The sequence below is a fragment of the Sminthopsis crassicaudata genome, chromosome 3, assembly GCF_048593235.1.
Source record: "Sminthopsis crassicaudata isolate SCR6 chromosome 3, ASM4859323v1, whole genome shotgun sequence".
Lineage (NCBI taxonomy): Eukaryota > Metazoa > Chordata > Mammalia > Dasyuromorphia > Dasyuridae > Sminthopsis > Sminthopsis crassicaudata.
This window is the reverse complement of record NC_133619.1, coordinates 517,669,167-517,688,245: the sequence shown is the minus strand read 5'-3', so window position 1 is coordinate 517,688,245 and position 19,079 is coordinate 517,669,167. Positions and strand designations below refer to the sequence as shown.

Sequence of the window (19,079 nt, the reverse complement as noted above, 5' to 3'; positions counted from 1 at the left end):
GAAGGAAGGAAGGAAGGAAGGAAGGAAGGAAGGAAGGAAGGAAGGAAGGAAGGAAGGAAGGAAGGAAGGAAGGAAGGAAGGAAGGAAGGAAGGAAGGAGGGAGGGAGGAATACTTTTGTCAAATATTTGGTATGAGATATTACTGCACTGGAGTTGCTTTAATTTTCATTTCTCTAATTATTGGTGATTTGGAGCATTTTTTATTTCTCTAATTATTGCTGATCTGAAAGTTTTTCCCCACTTCTGCTGAATAGCTTAATTCTCCCCTGGAGTCAAAGGGAGCACTTCTTGGGTGAGAGGTGAGGAGAGGGAGGACGGAGAGAACACGCGCTCGTGGCAGGCCCGTGTCAGCAAGGCAGATGTTATTTCCTCTGCCTCACCACCGCCCGGGAAGGCGGGCGCTATGATTACTCCTACTTCACAGTTGAGGAAACAGGAAATCATTAGTTCATTGACTTGCCCGGGATCGTGCAGCTAATAAATGTCTGGGGATTGACTTGAACTTGGGCGCCAGTGATCCACTGCTTTAGTCCTCGGGGAATGAGAAGGAAAGAGGGACTGGGGAAAGGGGGGAAAGTGCGGTGGGAGAGCGAGGCTGGAGAATGAGATAAGAGGAGACAGGCGGGCAAAGGGGCGGGAGAGCGAGTGCAAGGTGGAAAAGGCCAAGGGAGAGGAGAAAGAAACAGAAGGAGCGAGTTTAGGGAAAGAGCACGAAGGAAGGGGGGGTGAGGAAGAGATGAAAGTAGAGGTGAAGTGGTGGAGGAAGACAGAGAAGGGGGAGAGAGAAGGAAGGAGGAGAGAGGGAGGGAGAAATTGAGACAGAGAGGGAGGGGGAGAAAGAGGCTGAGGAGGGAAAAAGAACGTAGAAGGAGGAGGGAGGAAGGCGCAGAGAAGAGGTTAGACAGGGTCAAATGAGGGGCGAGAGAGAGAATGGATGGAGAGGGAGCAGGGCAGGGGAGAGTTGGTTGGATGAGGAGGAGAAAGGAGAGGTATGAAGGAGGAGAAAGCCACGGGGAAGTAAAGGATGAGAAAGCGCTGGGAAGAGGAGGCAGAGAGGGGCGGAAGAGAGGGGTAAGTAAGAGCAGGAGGGGAAAAACTGCAGAGGGAGAGGGGAGGAGGAAGGAGGAGAAATCTGATGGAAGGATCGCGAGAAGGCGGGACTTCCGGACGCCATCTACGTGAGTGGCAGGCGGGAAGCGGAAGTGGAGGCGCTGCTGCTGGTGGTGCTGGGGCCGGAGGAGGGACGCGCCTGAGAGGGGCCGCCGGGACCGAGCGAGAGACAGACGCGTCCACCCGCCGCCGCCTGGGGCCCTTTCGGACCCTCCGCCTGAGTGAGTGCAGCCGCGGTTGTGGAGCCCTGCGGGCCGGCCTGGAGGATTGGGCGGGGGCGGCGCCTTGTTATTGTAAGGAGCCCGCGGCCTCCCCTCCTCCATTCCTCCCCTCCCCCAGCCCCTCCTCCTCCCTCGGACTCCCCCATCCCGCCCCCCAGCCCTGCGAGATGTCCCTCCGCTCCGGGCCCGGGCCTTCCCGCCCCCCCTTTCCTTCCTCCTCGCTACCCTGGTGCCCGGCCTCCGCAGCCCGCACCGGGGGGTGCATCCCTCACTCCCCAAGCGCAGACGCAGGCCCCGGAGTAGGCCCCCCGGCCCTCGCCTTCCTCTGTGGGCCCTCCACCTGCCGGTGGCCTCCCCCTGAATCCCGGAGGCCGAGCGCCCGCTTCTGAGCTCTCCATCTCTCCGTGCGGGGCCTCGGCCGCCAGCGCGGCCCCTGTGTACTCGTCCCCACTCCCTCATTCCAACTCGTTGGGAACTTCTCCCCCGCCTCCCGCTGTGTGGAAGCCGCGGGGATGCCCCAGATCTCGTCCGGCTGGAGCTCTTTCTCCTGAGCCGTGTGCACTCCTCCCGCAGGGGATACCTCCCCGCCCCGGCTGTCTTCTCTTACTCTGTACGTGTGTGCGCATTCTGAGAAGGGCTGTCCCCTAAAAGGTGCCGAGCCCGCGCCAGGCCGCCCCCCGCGGGGTCTAAATTCTGCTGGAAGGGAGTCCGGCCGTTCCGCTTTACACGGGAGGAAGATGAGGCGCAGGCTTCGTGTCAGTCAGTGTCAGAGACGGGCCTCCTAGTGCTTCGTGTTACCAGCTTAGAGAGGTTGTGTGCCTAAGGTCACATGTCAGTTCTATGAACAATCTTCTGTTAATTTTACAATTTCGGGTTTTATGGTGCGGCTTACTTTGTTCACATTACATCCCATTGCTACTTCACTTTCAGGCAAGTTCTAATTCATAAAAAGAAAAACCATTTGGGAGGGTCAGTGGCCACACTTCTTTAATCCGTGGGGAAAGTGAACGAAGTGCATCCGCCCTGTATTGATTTGAAGACTTAGCATGTTGAAGGATGAGGGCCTGTCATGGGGGAAAGAAAGAAGGAAACATCGCTCGGCGTCTCTGAATTCTAACCCGGAATGCATTGTTCTGGTATAAAGATTGTGGTGGACAGAGAAAGGAGCAAACCATTGTGCTTCTAATTTGTCTGCCTGGGCATTTGGTAATAAATTATGATGTGCTGGAGCGCCGGGACCCACCCACCCGAGATGGCTGGAGGTGGGGCCTTTGAGAAGGGACTCACTATTGCATTCCCTTCAGAGAAACGCTGCTGCCTCCTGAAACAAAATTGAAACATTCTGAATTTTTAAAGTCTTCAACTCCTTTTCCTTCTTTACCCCCAGTTTTTTCTAGTTCAAGTTAGAGAAACTTCCTGCTGAGCCATAATTTATAATTCTTTATTGTTGATGCTGTGTTCTGATTAGGCGGAATACTACAGGCTGGAGTAAGAATCCTGAGCATCAGTGGTGTAAGTGCAGACATAAGCAGAGTTGAAAATAAATTATTTATAGACATGCAAAGTAGTAGAACCAAGAAAATAACTTGAAGAGACTCTTCCAAATACTGTTTCTGCTAAATCTCAGAATCCATTACTTCATGTCTGCCCAGAGAACATATTTCAGTGCGTGGTCCTTGACTTGTCAGGGATGTAGTGGTGATGAGTTTGCAGACCTCTTAAACCTTTTATCTGTGGACTGATGGGCCTTTCTCCCTGAGCCTGCTGTTTGTGATCACAGAGTGAAGTGACTAGCTGTCCCCAGGGATGATTATGGAAGCAGCATGGGGCAACAAGGGGCACCAGATCCCCCTCTGTTGGTACACATTTTGTATAGTTGGTTACAATTTTGCCATTCTAGAGATCAGTATATTATGTTCTTTCTTAGTGCTAAGTTTTCAAGTCCCCAAATCACTAGGGGTTATATGACCTAGCACAAACTGCCCTATATGTAGATTCTGATTCATTGTTCACTTTTGTTGTTAGGGAGTAAATCATTTAATACCTAGATAATGTGAATCTTTTGCCATGCATTTTCCTTGGTATTCCTTCTCACTCTTGTTTCTTGAAAAGTAGACTGTGGATGACTGACTTTTTCTTTTTGTGCTGCCCCCAAAAGTGTTTCTTTAGCCCCTGTAAGATAAATGAAAGCTACTTTGTATTGGAAGATTTGAGTTTGGCAGAAAAACACAAAATTCAAGTGTTTGAAATCACAAAGAAACAAGATTTCACTAAGATACTTTGCCTTTGTGTGGGAGGAAGAAGGGTGGCCTTGTAATCATAGCAACACATTAGCTAGTTAAGAATATTTTGTGCTCTACTCCCAGTTCTATCAACTATGTGACCTTGGAGAAGTCACTTTCCTATTCTACGGTTTCTGTTCAGAACTTTTCCATTTTATAGATGAGACATTAAAAATGAACCACTAAAGCCATAGAATGTGAATAAACTTGAGAAAATAAAAAATTCTTCATTGATCAGCATATTTATTAGAAGTTATCACTGTCTTTTACAGTTTCTGTATGAAACTTAGCAAGAGAATAATTGATTTATGTTATATATTGTTTACCAGTGCAATATATAGTAATTTTCTTAAACACTTTGACCTGGGATCAAATCCAATCTTTCCCTTTTAGCCCTCTCTAGGACTGAGTTTCCCAATTTGTAGAATGAGAAAGTTAAACCGGATGATTTTTCTAAGGTCTCTTCAGGCTTCATTACTATGATTTTATGATTGAATGATCACACACACTACTTGGATTGGGTTTAGAAAAATTCTTATTTCCTTAAACCAAAATGAGGCTAAACGTAATAAAGTGCCATTTTGATTTGTTGTTTAAGTAAAGATGAAAGCTTAGAACAACTGAATTCACAACATGTGGAGGTATCTTTTCAGTTCTTATAATGACAACTCACTTTTTCATCAACTTTTGTGGCTTCTGGGTAAAAAATGTTTTCTGTGACACCATTATATTCAATGTAAAGCAGAAATAATTTTTCACACTATAAAGTAGAACTCTCAATTATAATCTTGCATTGTAATGTTCATATTAACAACACTTAGCATATTAAGTTTTATTCCATGTGGAATGATTAGTGGTAAAAATGCTGAGTAATGAAAGTCATAAAATCGTTTTGGTTTTGTTAAATGGTTTTGTAAAACCTACCCATAAAGGTGGAGAAATAAACATTTAGTTTAGTAAGTATAAAGTGGAATTGAAGTTGAGTTTTCTTATACTTATAGTTTTGACTTCTTACAATATCTTAAAATTATGTTAAAGTAGTTGATTGCTCTATAATTATTCTAAGACCAGTGGGTCTGAGATACTTCGATATAATGGAAAGAATAATAAGACTTGGAGTCAAAAGTCTTAGGTTCAAGGTCTAGTCCTATTATTTAATCCTCTGTGTAATTTCAGAGAAGTCACTTCACTTCTCCAAGCCTGAGTTTCTGCATAATGTAAAATTATGAATATTTGTGCTACTTATCTCAGGTTTGTTGCCACAGTAGTGCTTTGTGAACTCTAAAGCACAGTGTACATGTGTGTTGCTATCAACACCACAATTGATTACTATAAAGTCATGTAGTGGTAAATAGGACTATATCCAATTATGTTTTATGTTCAGCACCTGGTGTCTCTTCTAAAGTATAATGACATACTAAGACAGTTCCCACATGATTAGCCAAATCTAAATCTAGAATTAAACTTGGTCAATGAAATTTGACTAAATATAGAAATCATCGACATTGAGAATGACAGGGAACTAGAAAACTAACTGTTTAGCAAACATTAAGGGGCCAGGATGTGTCAAACATTGGAAATACAGAAAAAGAAATGAAGCAATCCCTCCCTTTAAGGAGCTTTCACTCTATCAAGGGAGACAACTCTCTCGTCTCCCTGTACATATGTCTCTTCAAAACATAGAAAATAAATATAAAATAATCTGGGGGAAGGTACTAGCAGCTGGAAGGATCAGGAAAGGCTTTATATAGAAGGTGACACTTGAGCTGAGCTTTGAAAAATATTTGTCAATTTAAGAAACTAGAGATTCTGAGAAGTAGAACTAAGGAGGAAATGAATTTCAGGAGTGGGAGTGTAGTCAGACTGCAGAGACAGGGACAGAAGAGAGTCCTAAGTGAGAAAAACAAGATCAGATCAGTTGCACCATAGATTATGTACAACTAGAAAGGAGAGATTGGAACCAAGTTATGGAAGACTTTTAATGCTGGGCAAAGGAATAATCCTGATGCTTTTAATCTTTTCCACATGAATTTATTTGTTTGTGTATTTATTATCTCTTATTTAATTACTTTCATTTCTTACTTTATTTAAAATGAGTGTGTCCCAAAAGTCTACCACCAAACTCTTAACTGGAACATCATGAATGTTCCTGAAACTTGGATTTCACAGTTCCTGTATGGAATATAATGGGATGATAGAAAGAATACTAGTCTGGAAATCAGTAAACCTGAGTTCAAGTCTTTGTCATTTATTACCTGGAGGGGTCTTAAATTGCTTTAGCTCTGTGGCCTCAGATTTGTTTTGTTTGCAAATTGAAGGGATTGCACTAGTTGCTCTCTAAGGTTCCTTCTAGATCTAAATTCTGTGAGAATTTTTTAGATAAATAATAACAATAATGAAGGAAATAAACCATAAATCAAAATGTTTAGAGATTGGCATATCTTAGAAATCATCTTGTCCAGCAACTTTATTTCAAAAGTAAACTGAGACCTGGAAAAGTAATGTGGTTTGTCCAAGGATGCATGGCTGTTAAGTGGTAAAGCTGATATTTGAATCTAGATCATCAGATTTCTAATCCAGTACTGTAGTATAGTATTTTACAGTTTATAAAGTGTTTTTTCCCTTAACACCTTTGTGGGGTGAAGGGTGCATTTAATGTTATTTCCACTTTACAGATGAGGAAACACGGTTCATTGAGGTTATATCTTTCTGATGATCCTAGACTCAAAGCTATTATAATAGAGACATTAGATCTTCCCTAAGAAGTAGTGAGTGACATGGTGGAATATATTGTCATTCTGGAATCAAAGCACTTGGGTTTAAACCCTGGCTGAGATACTTTACTTTTCTGGGCCTTAGTTTCTTCACGTAAGAAAAGAATTATGCTAGATGATTTTTGAAATCTCTTGTAGCTTCAAATCCCTCACACTCATTTATAGTAAATGGCTTAGCTGTGACCTTATCAATAGTGTGTTTTAAATTGTCAAATTCTGTAACTTTTGGTTAAATTGATGGCAGAAGATTACTTCTAATTGCAGTTTATGAATTAGGATAATTTTGGAATAAAAAATGTAAAAATTCTTATCAATCAGAATATTGCATTTTAATTCAGAACATTAGAATCCAATGTGTATATTGTTAGCCCTTCCTGTTTTGGAACATACTGTAGCCAAAGTGGACTTGGCTGATCAAGTCATCCTGGCAGTACCAGGCATGGGTTTGGGGCCTTATCCAATCTTTATTGTTCAGATTAGTGATTTGTCCTTAAATCATAGTTGTTGAGACCTAGGCACAAAAAGGGAAATGAATTGGAATACCCATCAGTTTGTTTTACAAAAATATCACTGCTCCTTTAGAACTATAAATGTATGCAACAGTATCTGTAGTAACAGTACAAAACCAGAATAGTCTAACTTTGAATAATGATTTGGGATAATTTTCAGATCAAAAGATTACATTAATGAAGATTAGGATTTTTTTTTCAATAATACAAATTAACATTTAAAACTCAGTCTTCATTAAATTGGCCTCAAATCTAGGTTCAGAAGTTTTCTTCATCTGTAGAAATGTTAACCAGTCCATCTAATTTTCTCCTATACTTATCTGTAAAAAGAAGAATTGGATTAGATAATCTCTAAAGCCTCTTCTAGCTCATAAATTCTACAAGTCTCTGAGTTCATTAATAATTGTCTTGGGGTCACAGCAAAGATATGTTTATTAGTAATAATTTTAGGTAATGTGAAAAAAATAACCAGGGCTAGCACATAATAACAATTGCTTAGTAATTACATATTAATGATATTTAGAATCTTTAATGTCTCAGATTCATTGGAATACTGTACTTTATTGACCTTTGATCTGACTTTTTTACCCAACTTAATTTGTTTATATACATATCAATTTATATATCATGTTAAAGCTCAAAACCCTCCAAAAAAAAGTTTTATTTAGTGAGTTTTCATGTATTTTGCTTTCATTTTTAGGGTGTAATATGTACTTTGCAGTTCTTTAGCACTAGCATAGCAATTCATTTGTGAGTTGTAGCACTAGATAAATATTTGCTAAATTAATGAAATTCATGCCATTTTAATGGAAAGCCTTGCTGTGTATGAGGATGAGATAGGGAGTGCCTAAACATGTGGGTTTTTTCTCTATGCCATTGACTGGGATATTTTCTATTTTTTTGTTGTTTTGTTTTACACCAGGCTTTAGTGCCTATAGCAGAAATCCTCCAATGACTGGGAATTTTCTGATTTTCTTAACTGACTTTTTTGGAAAGGCAGCATTTCTAATTTAACTGTATTTTAATACTCACTAAATAATTTTGTCTATTCTTGTTCCTTTTGATCTCTTGCCTAATATGAAAAGAGCCAGGCATCTTTAGGAGATTGGTACATTTGTAAAAGACCAGGGCTCAACCCTTTGACCAATTTAAAACCTTGAGTGGTTCCTACTCCGGTAAAGTATTTATATAGTACTAGGTAACCCCTAGATTCCTAAAATTTCAACTCTCTTCCAGACTGTGTAACTATAGCAGTCAAAACGGCTCTTGTGTAGTTTTCATTGATCCATAAGTGGCTAATCCCCTTGTGCCTGCACTTAGAATAAAACATAATGATGAAAAATTTATATAGATGTAAAGCACACTTAGAGTTCCACTGATTTTTAATGCATTATTCCTAAAAGACAATCAAATATTGGCTGTAGTACAGTGATACCTAGATATTTGTGATCCTTAACGTTAGGTTATGTCTCAGAGTCTACTCCCTACTAAAAATAAACCACAGTTGCAAAATTTCTAGGCAAAAGCAAAATGAAACCTTAATATTTTTAACTTTGTTTATGATATTTAAAAAAAAAAACTTGGACCAAGTTTGTGATTTCATTGACATTTGGAACTCTGACAGGCATTGTAGGGTATTAGATCTAGAGGTAGACCTAGGATTCAGACTCATCTGTGTAACCCTGGACCAGGAACTTAACCTCTCAATGTTCCCAGACAACTAATGCTCTAAATTACAAAAGAAGTTACTAATCTACCTTGGTAAGGGGATTTTCTTTGCTGGAGAGCTACTTGGTTAGAAATCACAGATCTAGACAAAGAGACTCTCCCTGTGGAAGCTTTGTGCCCATTCCCATCTGGTAGTTGTCCTGCCACTGAAGAATGTTACGGTTGTTTGGAGGCCAAGAGGCCAACTAATTTTTGCAGGGTCCCATATCCAGTATATGTCAGAGGCAGAACTTGAATTGAACCCAAGTTTTCTTGACTCCTAGGACAGCTGTTTGTCCACTATTCCCTGCTGCCTCTAATTAGTCATGGGAAATACCAGTCTTAATGGTATAATAGCATGGCCGCACACATTGTTGATTGAGTAAATGTCACTTACACACTCTTTCCTCAGGTGTAGAATGAGCCAGGGGGACTCAAACCCAGCAGCTATTCCACATGCAGCCGAAGATATTCAAGGAGATGATCGATGGATGTCTCAGGTATTAAGTTTTATTTATGTAATATGGGGCCCTCCACTTTCATTTTTGAGAAGACCCTACTGGCCAATAAAGTGACTTTTTTTTTTCAGTTGGATATAAAGCATTTATTAAACAAAAACATAAAATAAATTTTATGTGAGTTGCAGTTAGTGGTTACTCACCTTGCTGTTTTATTTGCCATAGTAGTGTACCAATTCAGCAAGTATTTATTAAGTGCTTACTACATATAAGATACTGGGAGTACAAAAATAAAAAACAAAATTCCCTGTCTTCTGAGAGCTTTCATTCCACTAAATCAGTAAATTATATGGGATGCTTTGAGAAGTAAAGTAGTTGTCCACGTCACTCTTATTTAAGAAATCTAGGAATGTATTTAAAACAGTCTTAACTTTTTAACAAGCCAATAAGAATCTGAACTATTTTGGAGTAAATTTTTTAATCAACAAATTTTATGTTAGATAAAAGTAATATTTTTAGAAGTTGGATAGAGGGTGGCTATCAGAAATAGCTCAGTGCTGCCCAAAATAAATATAATGGTAAAATACAGGATTTTAAAAATATTTTTCTTCATTAATGTTTGACTTTGTACTTAAACGTATTCCTCTAAAATTATAGCCCTTCCATTTTCATCATCATAATTTTGGTTCATAATTCAGTTCACTTTAAAAAATCTGGATTTATTTAAACTTTTATACAACCTCTTTTCTATTTATTCTACAAGTTGGTATAGTAGAAAGACTACTGGATTTGGAATCAGAAGACCTGGGTTTGAATTTGGTGAGGCAGTTGGAGTTAAGTGACTTGCCCAGGGTCACAGAGCTAGTAAGTATTAAGTGTCTGAAGCTGGATTTCAATTTAGGTCCTCCTGACTCTAGGGCTGGTACTCTATCTAGCTGTGACATCTAGCTGTCCCCTGGGTTTGAATTTGACCATTGACATGCACTGGCTGAGCTTCTAGGAGAGCTGCTTTATCTTGAGCCTCAAGTTTATTAGCCTGTTTTCCCCCAAATTGGGACAGAAACACCCCAGGAAAGAACTGTTGAAGTGTGGATTCTTATTATTATTACTTGTCTCATACAGTAATTAATGAAAACACCATCATCTACAAAGATATATTTAAATGGGAACTACTTGCACTCATTCTTTTTGTCATTTTTTTAGGCCTTAGTCACTATATAAAGTAGTACCTTATTTTATTTTCTGTCTCCTTCAAGTTCTAATACTCCAGAATTAAGTGATCTATATCCATGTCCTTAATGGCTTTGTGCCATTTGGTTGTATTTCCTCACTGATCATTTGGTTCAGAAAATTATATTGAATAATAAGCTTTCCCAGTATATTTGTATTGTGTGTAGTAGATTAGTATTTGTTGAATTCTTAAGTTGGTGATAAAAACTTAGAGAAATCTATTCAGTGAATCATATTTCCTAATATCTTAAAACTCAAATAAAAAGTCGTGGAAATTATTTTATTGTTTTGATACTTTTAGTTGCCCCTTTTGGACCTATTCTATTTTGCCCATTATTAAAGTATGGTAACCTAAATAGTGTCTAGGAGTTGCCCTCAGAAGATTAGGGTTGGAAAACAGTGGACAGTCAGACCATTAGGGAATTGTGGAAAAGAGACTTTTTTAACACTTTAATTATTTGAGAAGTTCAGACTAGAGTGCCACAGGAATTACTCTCAGCTCTGTATTTGTGATCCTCTAGTAGTATTATCCTATAATTATGAGCTGATTTCTTGATGTTACTGAGGACATGTGAATTAAAGACATAGAATGATGTGTCTTGGCCAGAAAAACCTCCCCTTTCCTTACCAGTTAAAGTTTTGTTTGTTTGTTTGTTTTGCCTATTTTAGGAAGGTACTGTAGTACAAGAAAAAGTGCACTGACTCTGGAGTCAGAGGACCTGGGTTCAAATCTTACCCATGATGCTTACCTGTGTAACCTTCGGCAAGTTATTTAACCTCCCTGGGCCTCAGTTTCCTCATCTGTAAAATGAGGGGGTTGGACTAGATGGCCTTAAAAGTCCTTCCAACTCTAGACTTTGTATAATCCTGTGATTCCTCCTTCAGTCTAAGAAAGCCTGGTGCCACACTTGTTTTCTTTGATCATTAGGAGAGTTCAAGCTTTAATGGCCTTAAACTTGGGAAAAGTATTAGTGGATGTACTATGTGAGTCTTATCACCATAACATTTTGTTGGAAATAGGAACTGGAATTTAAGTTGTGCTGCATATCCTTTGCAGATGATAAGAAATAAAAGTATTTGGATCAGTTCTTATCTTTGATGTAGTAATTATATGAATGTATGAATCCAAATAAATGTATGAATCTGTGATTTAAGGATATAGAATTTAACAAACTTGGGTTAAGTTGAAGAGACTTGAGTTTTAAAAAAAACAACCAAAAAAACCTATAAAAATTCCTAAATACCAATTTATTATATTTTTTATACATTTAGGCTTATAAAATTCACTTTAGGATTATCCCCACTGTTAAGATTTTAACTGTATGCCTGTTTATGATATAATTACATAATCAGTATAGTTGTCAACATAGTAAAAGAAATTTCAGCTCTAAAATTCTAATCCAAAGAAATGAGCCAATGGGGAACAGAGAAAGTAAGGTTTAAAAGATTGGCAGCAGAGTAACTGGTTGGACAATTGTTCTTTGTAGGCCAAGAAATCTCATAGGGGAAGAAGTGCCAATTTCTAATTCTTTCTTCTTCCAAACAGCACAACAGATTTGTCCTGGACTGCAAAGACAAAGAGCCTGACGTCCTATTTGTGGGAGATTCAATGGTACAATTGCTACAGCAGTATGAGGTAAAGGTTGGGGGATAATTGTGGGTCTGGAATATTGATAGGTGGTACCTATTGATAACAGGTTTTCATGATGAATCCAAATGTACATAATTATGGGGAAATCTTCTGCTTTGAGATAGTATAGTGCCACCAACATATTAGGGAATAATTGAAAAATCATTTAAAATTAAATCCAGAAGGATTTGAAATGTTTTGTCTTTGTCCTTTAGGTGACTACATAAAGAAAAAGGAAAGAGTATAAAGGGAAAAGTATAAATAAAGAGTATAAAACATTAACAATTTAATGTTAAATGTTGAAGTATTTTACAGGAGTGGATTGTATTATTGGTGGAATCTTGAATTGAAATCTGTTGGTATTGAAAATGTTATAGAATAGAGGCAGCTAGATGGCTCAGTGGATAGAGCACCAGCCCTGAAGTCAGGACTACCTGAGTTCAAATCTGGCCTCAGACACTTAGTCCTAGCTGTGTGACCCTGGGCAAGTCACTTAATCCCAATTGCCTCAGCAAAAAGAAAAAAAAAAAAGAAAATGCTATACAATAGCATGGTAGTCTTTTTAAGATTCGTAGTAATGTTATATTTTAATTCAAAAGATGAATCTTTTTTTCATTTGAAATACTTTGTAATGTGCTGTAATATAGAGATTTATTTTCAGCTAGTTATTGATTTAGGACATTTATTTTGATGTTTCTAGATATGGCGAGAGCTTTTTTCCCCCCTTCATGCACTGAATTTTGGGATTGGTGGTGACACCACAAGGCATGTCTTATGGAGACTGAAGAATGGAGAACTGGAAAATATTAAACCTAAGGTAAAATAAAACTCAACTAGTAAAATGAACTTTTTCCCATTTATATAAAGAAAATCATTAACCCTGATATGTTATAATTCAATAGAGTAAATTATTTTTTTCTCACTAATATTTTATTTTTCCAAATACATGTAATGATAGTTTTTAATATTCAGTTTTGTAAGACTTTGTATTTCAGATTTTTCTCCTTCCCTCCCATCTCCCCCAGACAGCAAGCAATCTGATACAGGTTAAATATGTGCAAAATTAAAAATGATTTAAAATGAATAAACAAACAGTGAAAGAATTCATTCTTTTCGTATACTAATTTATTATAGGATAAATGGTAGCATCATTGTATAACATGATATTAAGATAGATAACTAAGAAGGTAACATTTATTTAGGGCCAGATCAATGATTTCATTCCTTTTAAAACTCTCTGTATATTAAGCTTTGAGAGTACATAGAAGTTAAGCATTTTTCCATGTTTGCAAAGTTAGTTTATGTCAGAGACAGATCTTGAGCTCAGGTTTACCTGACTCCAAAGTCAGCCTTTTGTCCACTGTGTTATACTGCCTCTCAAAAAAGCAATATATTGATTACAGTAGTTAAATATCTAGTTACTAAATTCATAACAGCATAAGAAATGTGTTTTTCTAAGCATATGAAACTTATGTTAGGGAGTTCTGTTCATTGATGGCTGTTCAGTTTCATTTTCAAAAATGGGACTTTTAAGTATTTTATTTCCTCATCTGTTAATCTAGGCAATCTATATTTTTGAAAATATTCATCCATTTCACTTAGATTATCAGATTTATTGGCATACAATTGGACAAAATAGTTCCTAATTACTAATTTAATTTTGTCTTCATTGATGGTAATTTCACCCTTTTCATTTTTGATACTGGTAGTTTGGTTTTCTTCTTTATGTGAAACATGTAACAAGAATAAGGAAGACATTACCTCTGGTCTTCACTGTTCTGTTTTCTGATCTGATTAATTGAAATAATGGTGCCAGTAGTATCAAGAACTTTGAATGAAGACAAATAAAACTTGATGCATAATTCAGGCTAAAGTTGGGTTTTAAAATTTTTTTTTCTTTACTTTCTATCTCAGAAAAACTTATCTTCATACCTCTCTTTCCTAACAACATGGAGAAACAAACATATACTTCTGTACTTACATATAGAAGCAGTTGTTTTTCATTTAACAGTAGGCATCCCATAAAATAATGTTCTTCTGTTTTTGGTTATAGGTTATCGTTGTCTGGGTAGGAACAAACAACCATGAAAATACAGCAGAAGAGGTAGCAGGTGGCATCGAGGCCATTGTACAGTTGATTAACACAAGGCAGCCACAGGCCAAAGTCATAGTACTGGTATGCAGTCCTTTGGTGTGAGTGGAGACCTTGACATCTCCAGGGCAACATTATGTAAATTCTCAAAGATAGCAATGTGTTGTATTTACTCATGAGCATATAGAATCTTTTGAGGAGAGCACTTTGAGAAAGAGGAAAAGCTGATGAATGATAAAATCTCTCACTATCTTAATATGTGTTTATCTGCTGCCCTAACTCTGACCACTCCCATTGTTGTTTCCCAGACCAACTGGTGTTACCCACTGCACATCTTTCCTTCATCTTTGTCTGGAGGCTTCAGTCTTCCCTATTGTTGTAGGTAGGCTAGATCTTTTTCCTGCCTCCATTGTCTAAAAAATGGCTAAACATATCTGAACTGAATTTTCCAGACAACAAATAACAAGTTCTAACTTCTAAATTTATTTTGATTAGGCTTGAACTTGAATCAGTTTAGATAGGTTGTTCAACTTTATATAGGTGTAGATGAATATGTTTATTAGAACTTTTTCAGAGTTGTGACAGATCAGAAAAATTTACTTATAATATAGGTTTAGATTCTTTAGGTTTTATATACACACCTACAATATAGGTGTTACATTCAGGAGTAATAGAGTATTAAGTGAGAATGTTCTTAGCATCCACCATACAGACATTCTCTATCCTTCAATAATATTTGAAATTAAACCAGTGAGTAATCCTCGTCTTAAGTATTAACTGCCAAAAACATAACATCTATGTAAAAGATTAATCTCAAATACTATTTGCACCGACTTAAGACTATTAGTTAAATGAACCAAATCTACATGGGATAGAAGAGTGGTAAGAATCATAGATGTGTGAAGTATTGAAAAAGTAGGAACAAGTGAATAGAGTTAGCCCTTAAACATTATGACTTTTCCCATTGTGGTTTCAATATTTGCTATTTTGAGGATTGATATAGTGGGGTTTAGCATAAGAAATTAAATGGAAATTTGAGAGGAATGCAGAAAATCCAGTAGATGACAGAAAAAGTTTAGAAACTCAAAATTGCATAAAATATAAATATAATATTAACATATTTTATCTTTTAATACTGTAAACAGCCCATAAAAGAAAAAAAATTCATAATTCTCTGGTATAAAAGGGGAGGCCAAAAAAATTCACATGGTTTTTTGGATTCCAGGGCTGCCATGTCCCTACTTATCCCTTCTACTCCCTTCTTCTCTCCACTCTCCCCCTCCCATTGTGAAAAGGATAACTGTGTACTCTGCTCATTTTATCATTGATACCTTTTTTTTTCCTATTGCCCCAGGGTCTTCTCCCTCGAGGTGAAAAGCCTAATCCTTTGAGACAAAAGAATGCCAAGGTAAATCAGCTCCTCAAGGTCTCACTGCCTAAGCTTGCCAATGTTCAGCTCTTGGATACAGATGGGGGCTTTGTGCACTCAGATGGTGCCATCTCCTGCCACGACATGTTTGATTTCCTACATCTCACAGGAGGGGGCTATGCAAAGATCTGCAAACCCCTCCATGAACTGATCATGCAGCTGTTGGAAGAAACGCCTGAAGAGAAGCAAACCACACTTGCCTGACTGGCTCCCATCAGTGTTAACAGCATCACAGCCTCATCTGATCAGTTATATCACTGGCACTACAGAATCCTTCTCTTTCTTAAAGCACTTTCCATTTTAGAATGTTCCTGGATGTTCATATCTAGTGTTTGAAGGGGAGGGGGGGATTTAAACTGGTCTTGTACATAAAAAGGTTTGGTTTAACTACAAAAAAAGTAGCAAAGGAAGGTTATTGTTTTTAAAATATTCTTCAGTTGAAACCAGAACAGGACTTTTTTTAGTTGTTTGTGTGACGCTCATTACATCATCATTGTTTGTTCTCCCTAGGACCACATCAACCTAAGTAATGAACAATACCCAAATCCCTTTGTTCTTCTTTTTCTATGGATTATGTAATATGTAATAATTTAGGTTGTTATCAGAATCACATTCCATTTTGTTTAAAAACTTTTTTTTTTCCAGTTTTAAAGGTTTTTATTTTAGGGTGGTTTTTTTTTTGTTGTTGTTTTTTAATGTGACTCATGTTCTGGATTTTTTAAGCCGCAGCACCAAATTGAACGTAATTGGCATTCAAAAATGGGAGGTGCAACAGGTAGTAGTGAATGTGTTCTGCTCTCTTAATTTCCCTCTTGTGCTTCTTTTATAAGATCTTAGCTGTAACCGACAGGTTTTCATCCTAATCTTTGGGAAGCTTTGGCGGATTTTATTTTTTATGCTGCTGAATATCATGTCTCTAATGGACCCATCTTGCATTTTCTCTCTCTCCCCCCATTTTTTGGTCCATGTTGACATATGTCACATACAAGATTTTAACAGTTCTTTTGGTTTAAGAGCTCTCTTTGCTCAAAAGTGTGAATCCCCAGACAGCTGTTCCCATGATAACATTGCTGGCATCTCATTCTTGTGTGGTGTTCTGTGCTATTGAGATTCTATGCAGTGCTATCTATGTTCCAAGTTCTCATTTTCAAATTTTTTTTAGAAGGATCTGTCATTCCCTTAAAAATGTTTAATTTCCCTTTCTACAAACTTAAAATTATTTAAAGCCTTATCAGGTCTCAAGTTGTATATTTTTGTTTATTGATGTTATTTTTACAGATGTTTTATTCCAGGAAAAATTGGCCTTCACAAAAGGAGACGCAAGTGTAGTTTTACTTTGTAGAGAATCTTTCCTTCCTTGCTTTATATTCTAATAAGAGAATTAGATTGGTGTAAATCATAGAGCCCTTTATGAATGTATTTACACATTACCCCTCCTCCCAAGATTGTTTCATAAGTGGGCTTGATATATTTTTCAGTTTTTGCCTGAGCAAGAAGGAAAGGCTTTTAAAGTGGGGTTGGGGGGGAGGGGGAGGGAAAGGGAAAATATAGCTAAGAATTCATTGTATACCTATGGGAAATATACAAACTGGAATTATAAAAAAAAAAAAAACAACAACATAACTTTAAACTGGATTAGGTATTTATTGCAGTAACCACTTAAGGTCTGATTTACTCTATGCTGCAGAGATTGAGATTACTAGTACCCAAGATTTCACTAGGAGAACAGTCATATATGATCTGTGCTTTGCTTTTAAAGCAAGTGGCTGGTTTTTGTGCAGAAGGAAAAGAAAGGATTTGGGCTGTTGTTCTTTCTCCTCCCTCAACCCCCCCCCCCCAACCTCTTGTGACTTAGGAGTCTCAGTTGAAGGTTTCAAAGCTTTTTAGAACTTTTAAAATGGTATATATCATTTTCCCACTGCATTTTGTGTTTACTCACAGAAAACATACATGCTGCTCATACACAGCTTGTTTGCTACATTAAAATTTCCCTTCAATTTTATTCATGTCCTAAGATTGTTCAGAAGAGGCCTTCCTTAGCTGAGGCATAGTTTGGGGAGTTCAGAGTTTAACTTGAGACTGCCCAGGGCTGTGTCTTACTACTTTCTGTTTAAGAAAACTTATTACCATCCATATCTCCTTTTAGGATGTCACTTGTTGATGGTGTAGTCTCAACTAACTAAATTACCCCATATAGCATGTGCATTAGTTTCTCTGCATTTCCTATTCCTTCTGTATATGCTTCTTCTCATATTAATACATTTCATAATGAACAGAGCTACTGGAAATCGTGGCAGTAATATGGAGTCTTACTGCCTTTTAAACAAAAATAGAAATTTATTTTGCTCCTTGCTAACATTTACTAAGTCCAATTTTTTTTCTTGCCAAGTTTATTTTTCAACAGAAAGTCTTGTCTGCTGTTCTTTTAGAAGTGCCCAAATTTCCTGCAATGATACAACTTGATGCTTACATTCTGAACTCTGCTCCCTCTTGTGTGGTTCTTTTTTATAAAAGCTCTAATTTATTTCTTGAGTAAAATATGCTGACTGCTAATTGTGATAAATTGACCCATTCTCCAGGCAGCTGAGCAGAGGTAGATCTTACTTATCTCCCTGTCAGTTTTCATTCAGAATTTTCAAACCCTATTGCTATCATGTGTGCTGCCTAATCTAGCCAATTGTTCTCTTTTCTTTGCTAAGTCAACCAGTCCCAACATATTTTGTCTTGGCTGCTGAGATCATTTATCCAGTCTTTGATTATTGAAGTGCTCCCTGGCTGAGGGCTACCTGGGACATGGATTTCTCATGGATGGTCATAAGCAGTGCTTAGGTCACTACCTTCTTAGGTCTACTCCAATACTAGGTAATTTCTTTAAACTCGGCTTTTCAAAAGAACCTCAAACCAATGAAACAAACAAACAAAAATACTGAAGGTGGTCTCTGTTTTCTATCATGTCCTTTCATTTAAAAAACAAACAAACTTAACTGGCTGTGAAAACCCTAAGCCCTTTCTTTTTTTTTTTTTTTTTTTAAACCTAGTCGCTGTTTACAGCTGTATGCTGAAGCCTGAAATACTGTCTGTACTGTGGTGTGTGTGAGCATTGCCAATTTTATATTTATTGCAATGATGAAGAAATAGAAAAGGTGTGGAAATGAGGAGCATGTTCAAGCTCTTAAATATGTATGGATGCATGTGGGAGAACTAAGGTGGGGCCACCAGGGAAGAAGATTTTTTTTTTTTTTTAAGAGCTTTCCTGGCTTCTCCCTGATGTTCCTGCTTGGGGAACACCGCTGCTAGCTGACCGGACCTCCCCAAGGGAAGTTTGTGATTCTGCTTTGGCAAAGTTGCATTGACTGGTAGAAATCACTCTGTTTTAGTGCAGATTTCAATATAAATGTAAACATTTCATCCAACCATACTGGTGTTGTCTTTTCTGATTTTTTTTCCCTACAGGTTTCTTTGGGTTCCTGGGCTTCTAAGCCAGAATCATAAAAAAATGAGCAATCTTAATATATCCTGCGCCTTTTTTGTCTTAAGCTGGTTGGACCATCCAGACTTTTTTATTCATCATTTAACAGAAGTCTAGAGTAATGAGGAGAATGGAAACCTATTTTTGTTGTTTGGAAAATTGAGATTG

At 37.7% G+C, this 19,079-nt stretch overlaps 1 protein-coding gene across 4 annotated transcripts; it reads left to right on the top strand.

Moving 5' to 3' along the window:
• Positions 1-1,172: 1,172 nt before the first annotated feature.
• Positions 1,173-18,855, top strand: PAFAH1B2 (platelet activating factor acetylhydrolase 1b catalytic subunit 2). 4 transcript variants are annotated; one of them, XM_074304174.1, is made up of 7 exons: positions 1,195-1,331; positions 9,016-9,103; positions 9,825-9,925; positions 11,838-11,927; positions 12,622-12,738; positions 13,975-14,097; positions 15,368-18,855. In XM_074304174.1, the coding sequence occupies exons 2-7, from the start codon at positions 9,091-9,093 to the stop codon at positions 15,644-15,646; spliced, it is 723 nt and encodes a 240-aa protein (XP_074160275.1). In that variant the 5' UTR covers positions 1,195-1,331; positions 9,016-9,090; the 3' UTR covers positions 15,647-18,855. The 4 variants fall into 4 exon arrangements, with proteins under 4 accessions (XP_074160277.1, XP_074160278.1, XP_074160275.1 ...); XM_074304175.1 differs by having other exon boundaries at positions 1,254-1,403; XM_074304176.1 differs by lacking the exon at positions 9,825-9,925 and having other exon boundaries at positions 1,173-1,331.
• Positions 18,856-19,079: the final 224 nt, after the last annotated feature.

Excerpts from the sequence above, each read along its gene's own strand:
- PAFAH1B2 (XM_074304174.1), top strand. Across the intron at positions 9,926-11,837 it reads TGCCCAGGGTCACAGAGCTA|CACAACAGATTTGTCCTGGA; the intron begins GTAAGTATTAAG and ends TCTTCCAAACAG. Across the intron at positions 12,739-13,974 it reads TGGAAAATATTAAACCTAAG|GTTATCGTTGTCTGGGTAGG; the intron begins GTAAAATAAAAC and ends TTTTGGTTATAG.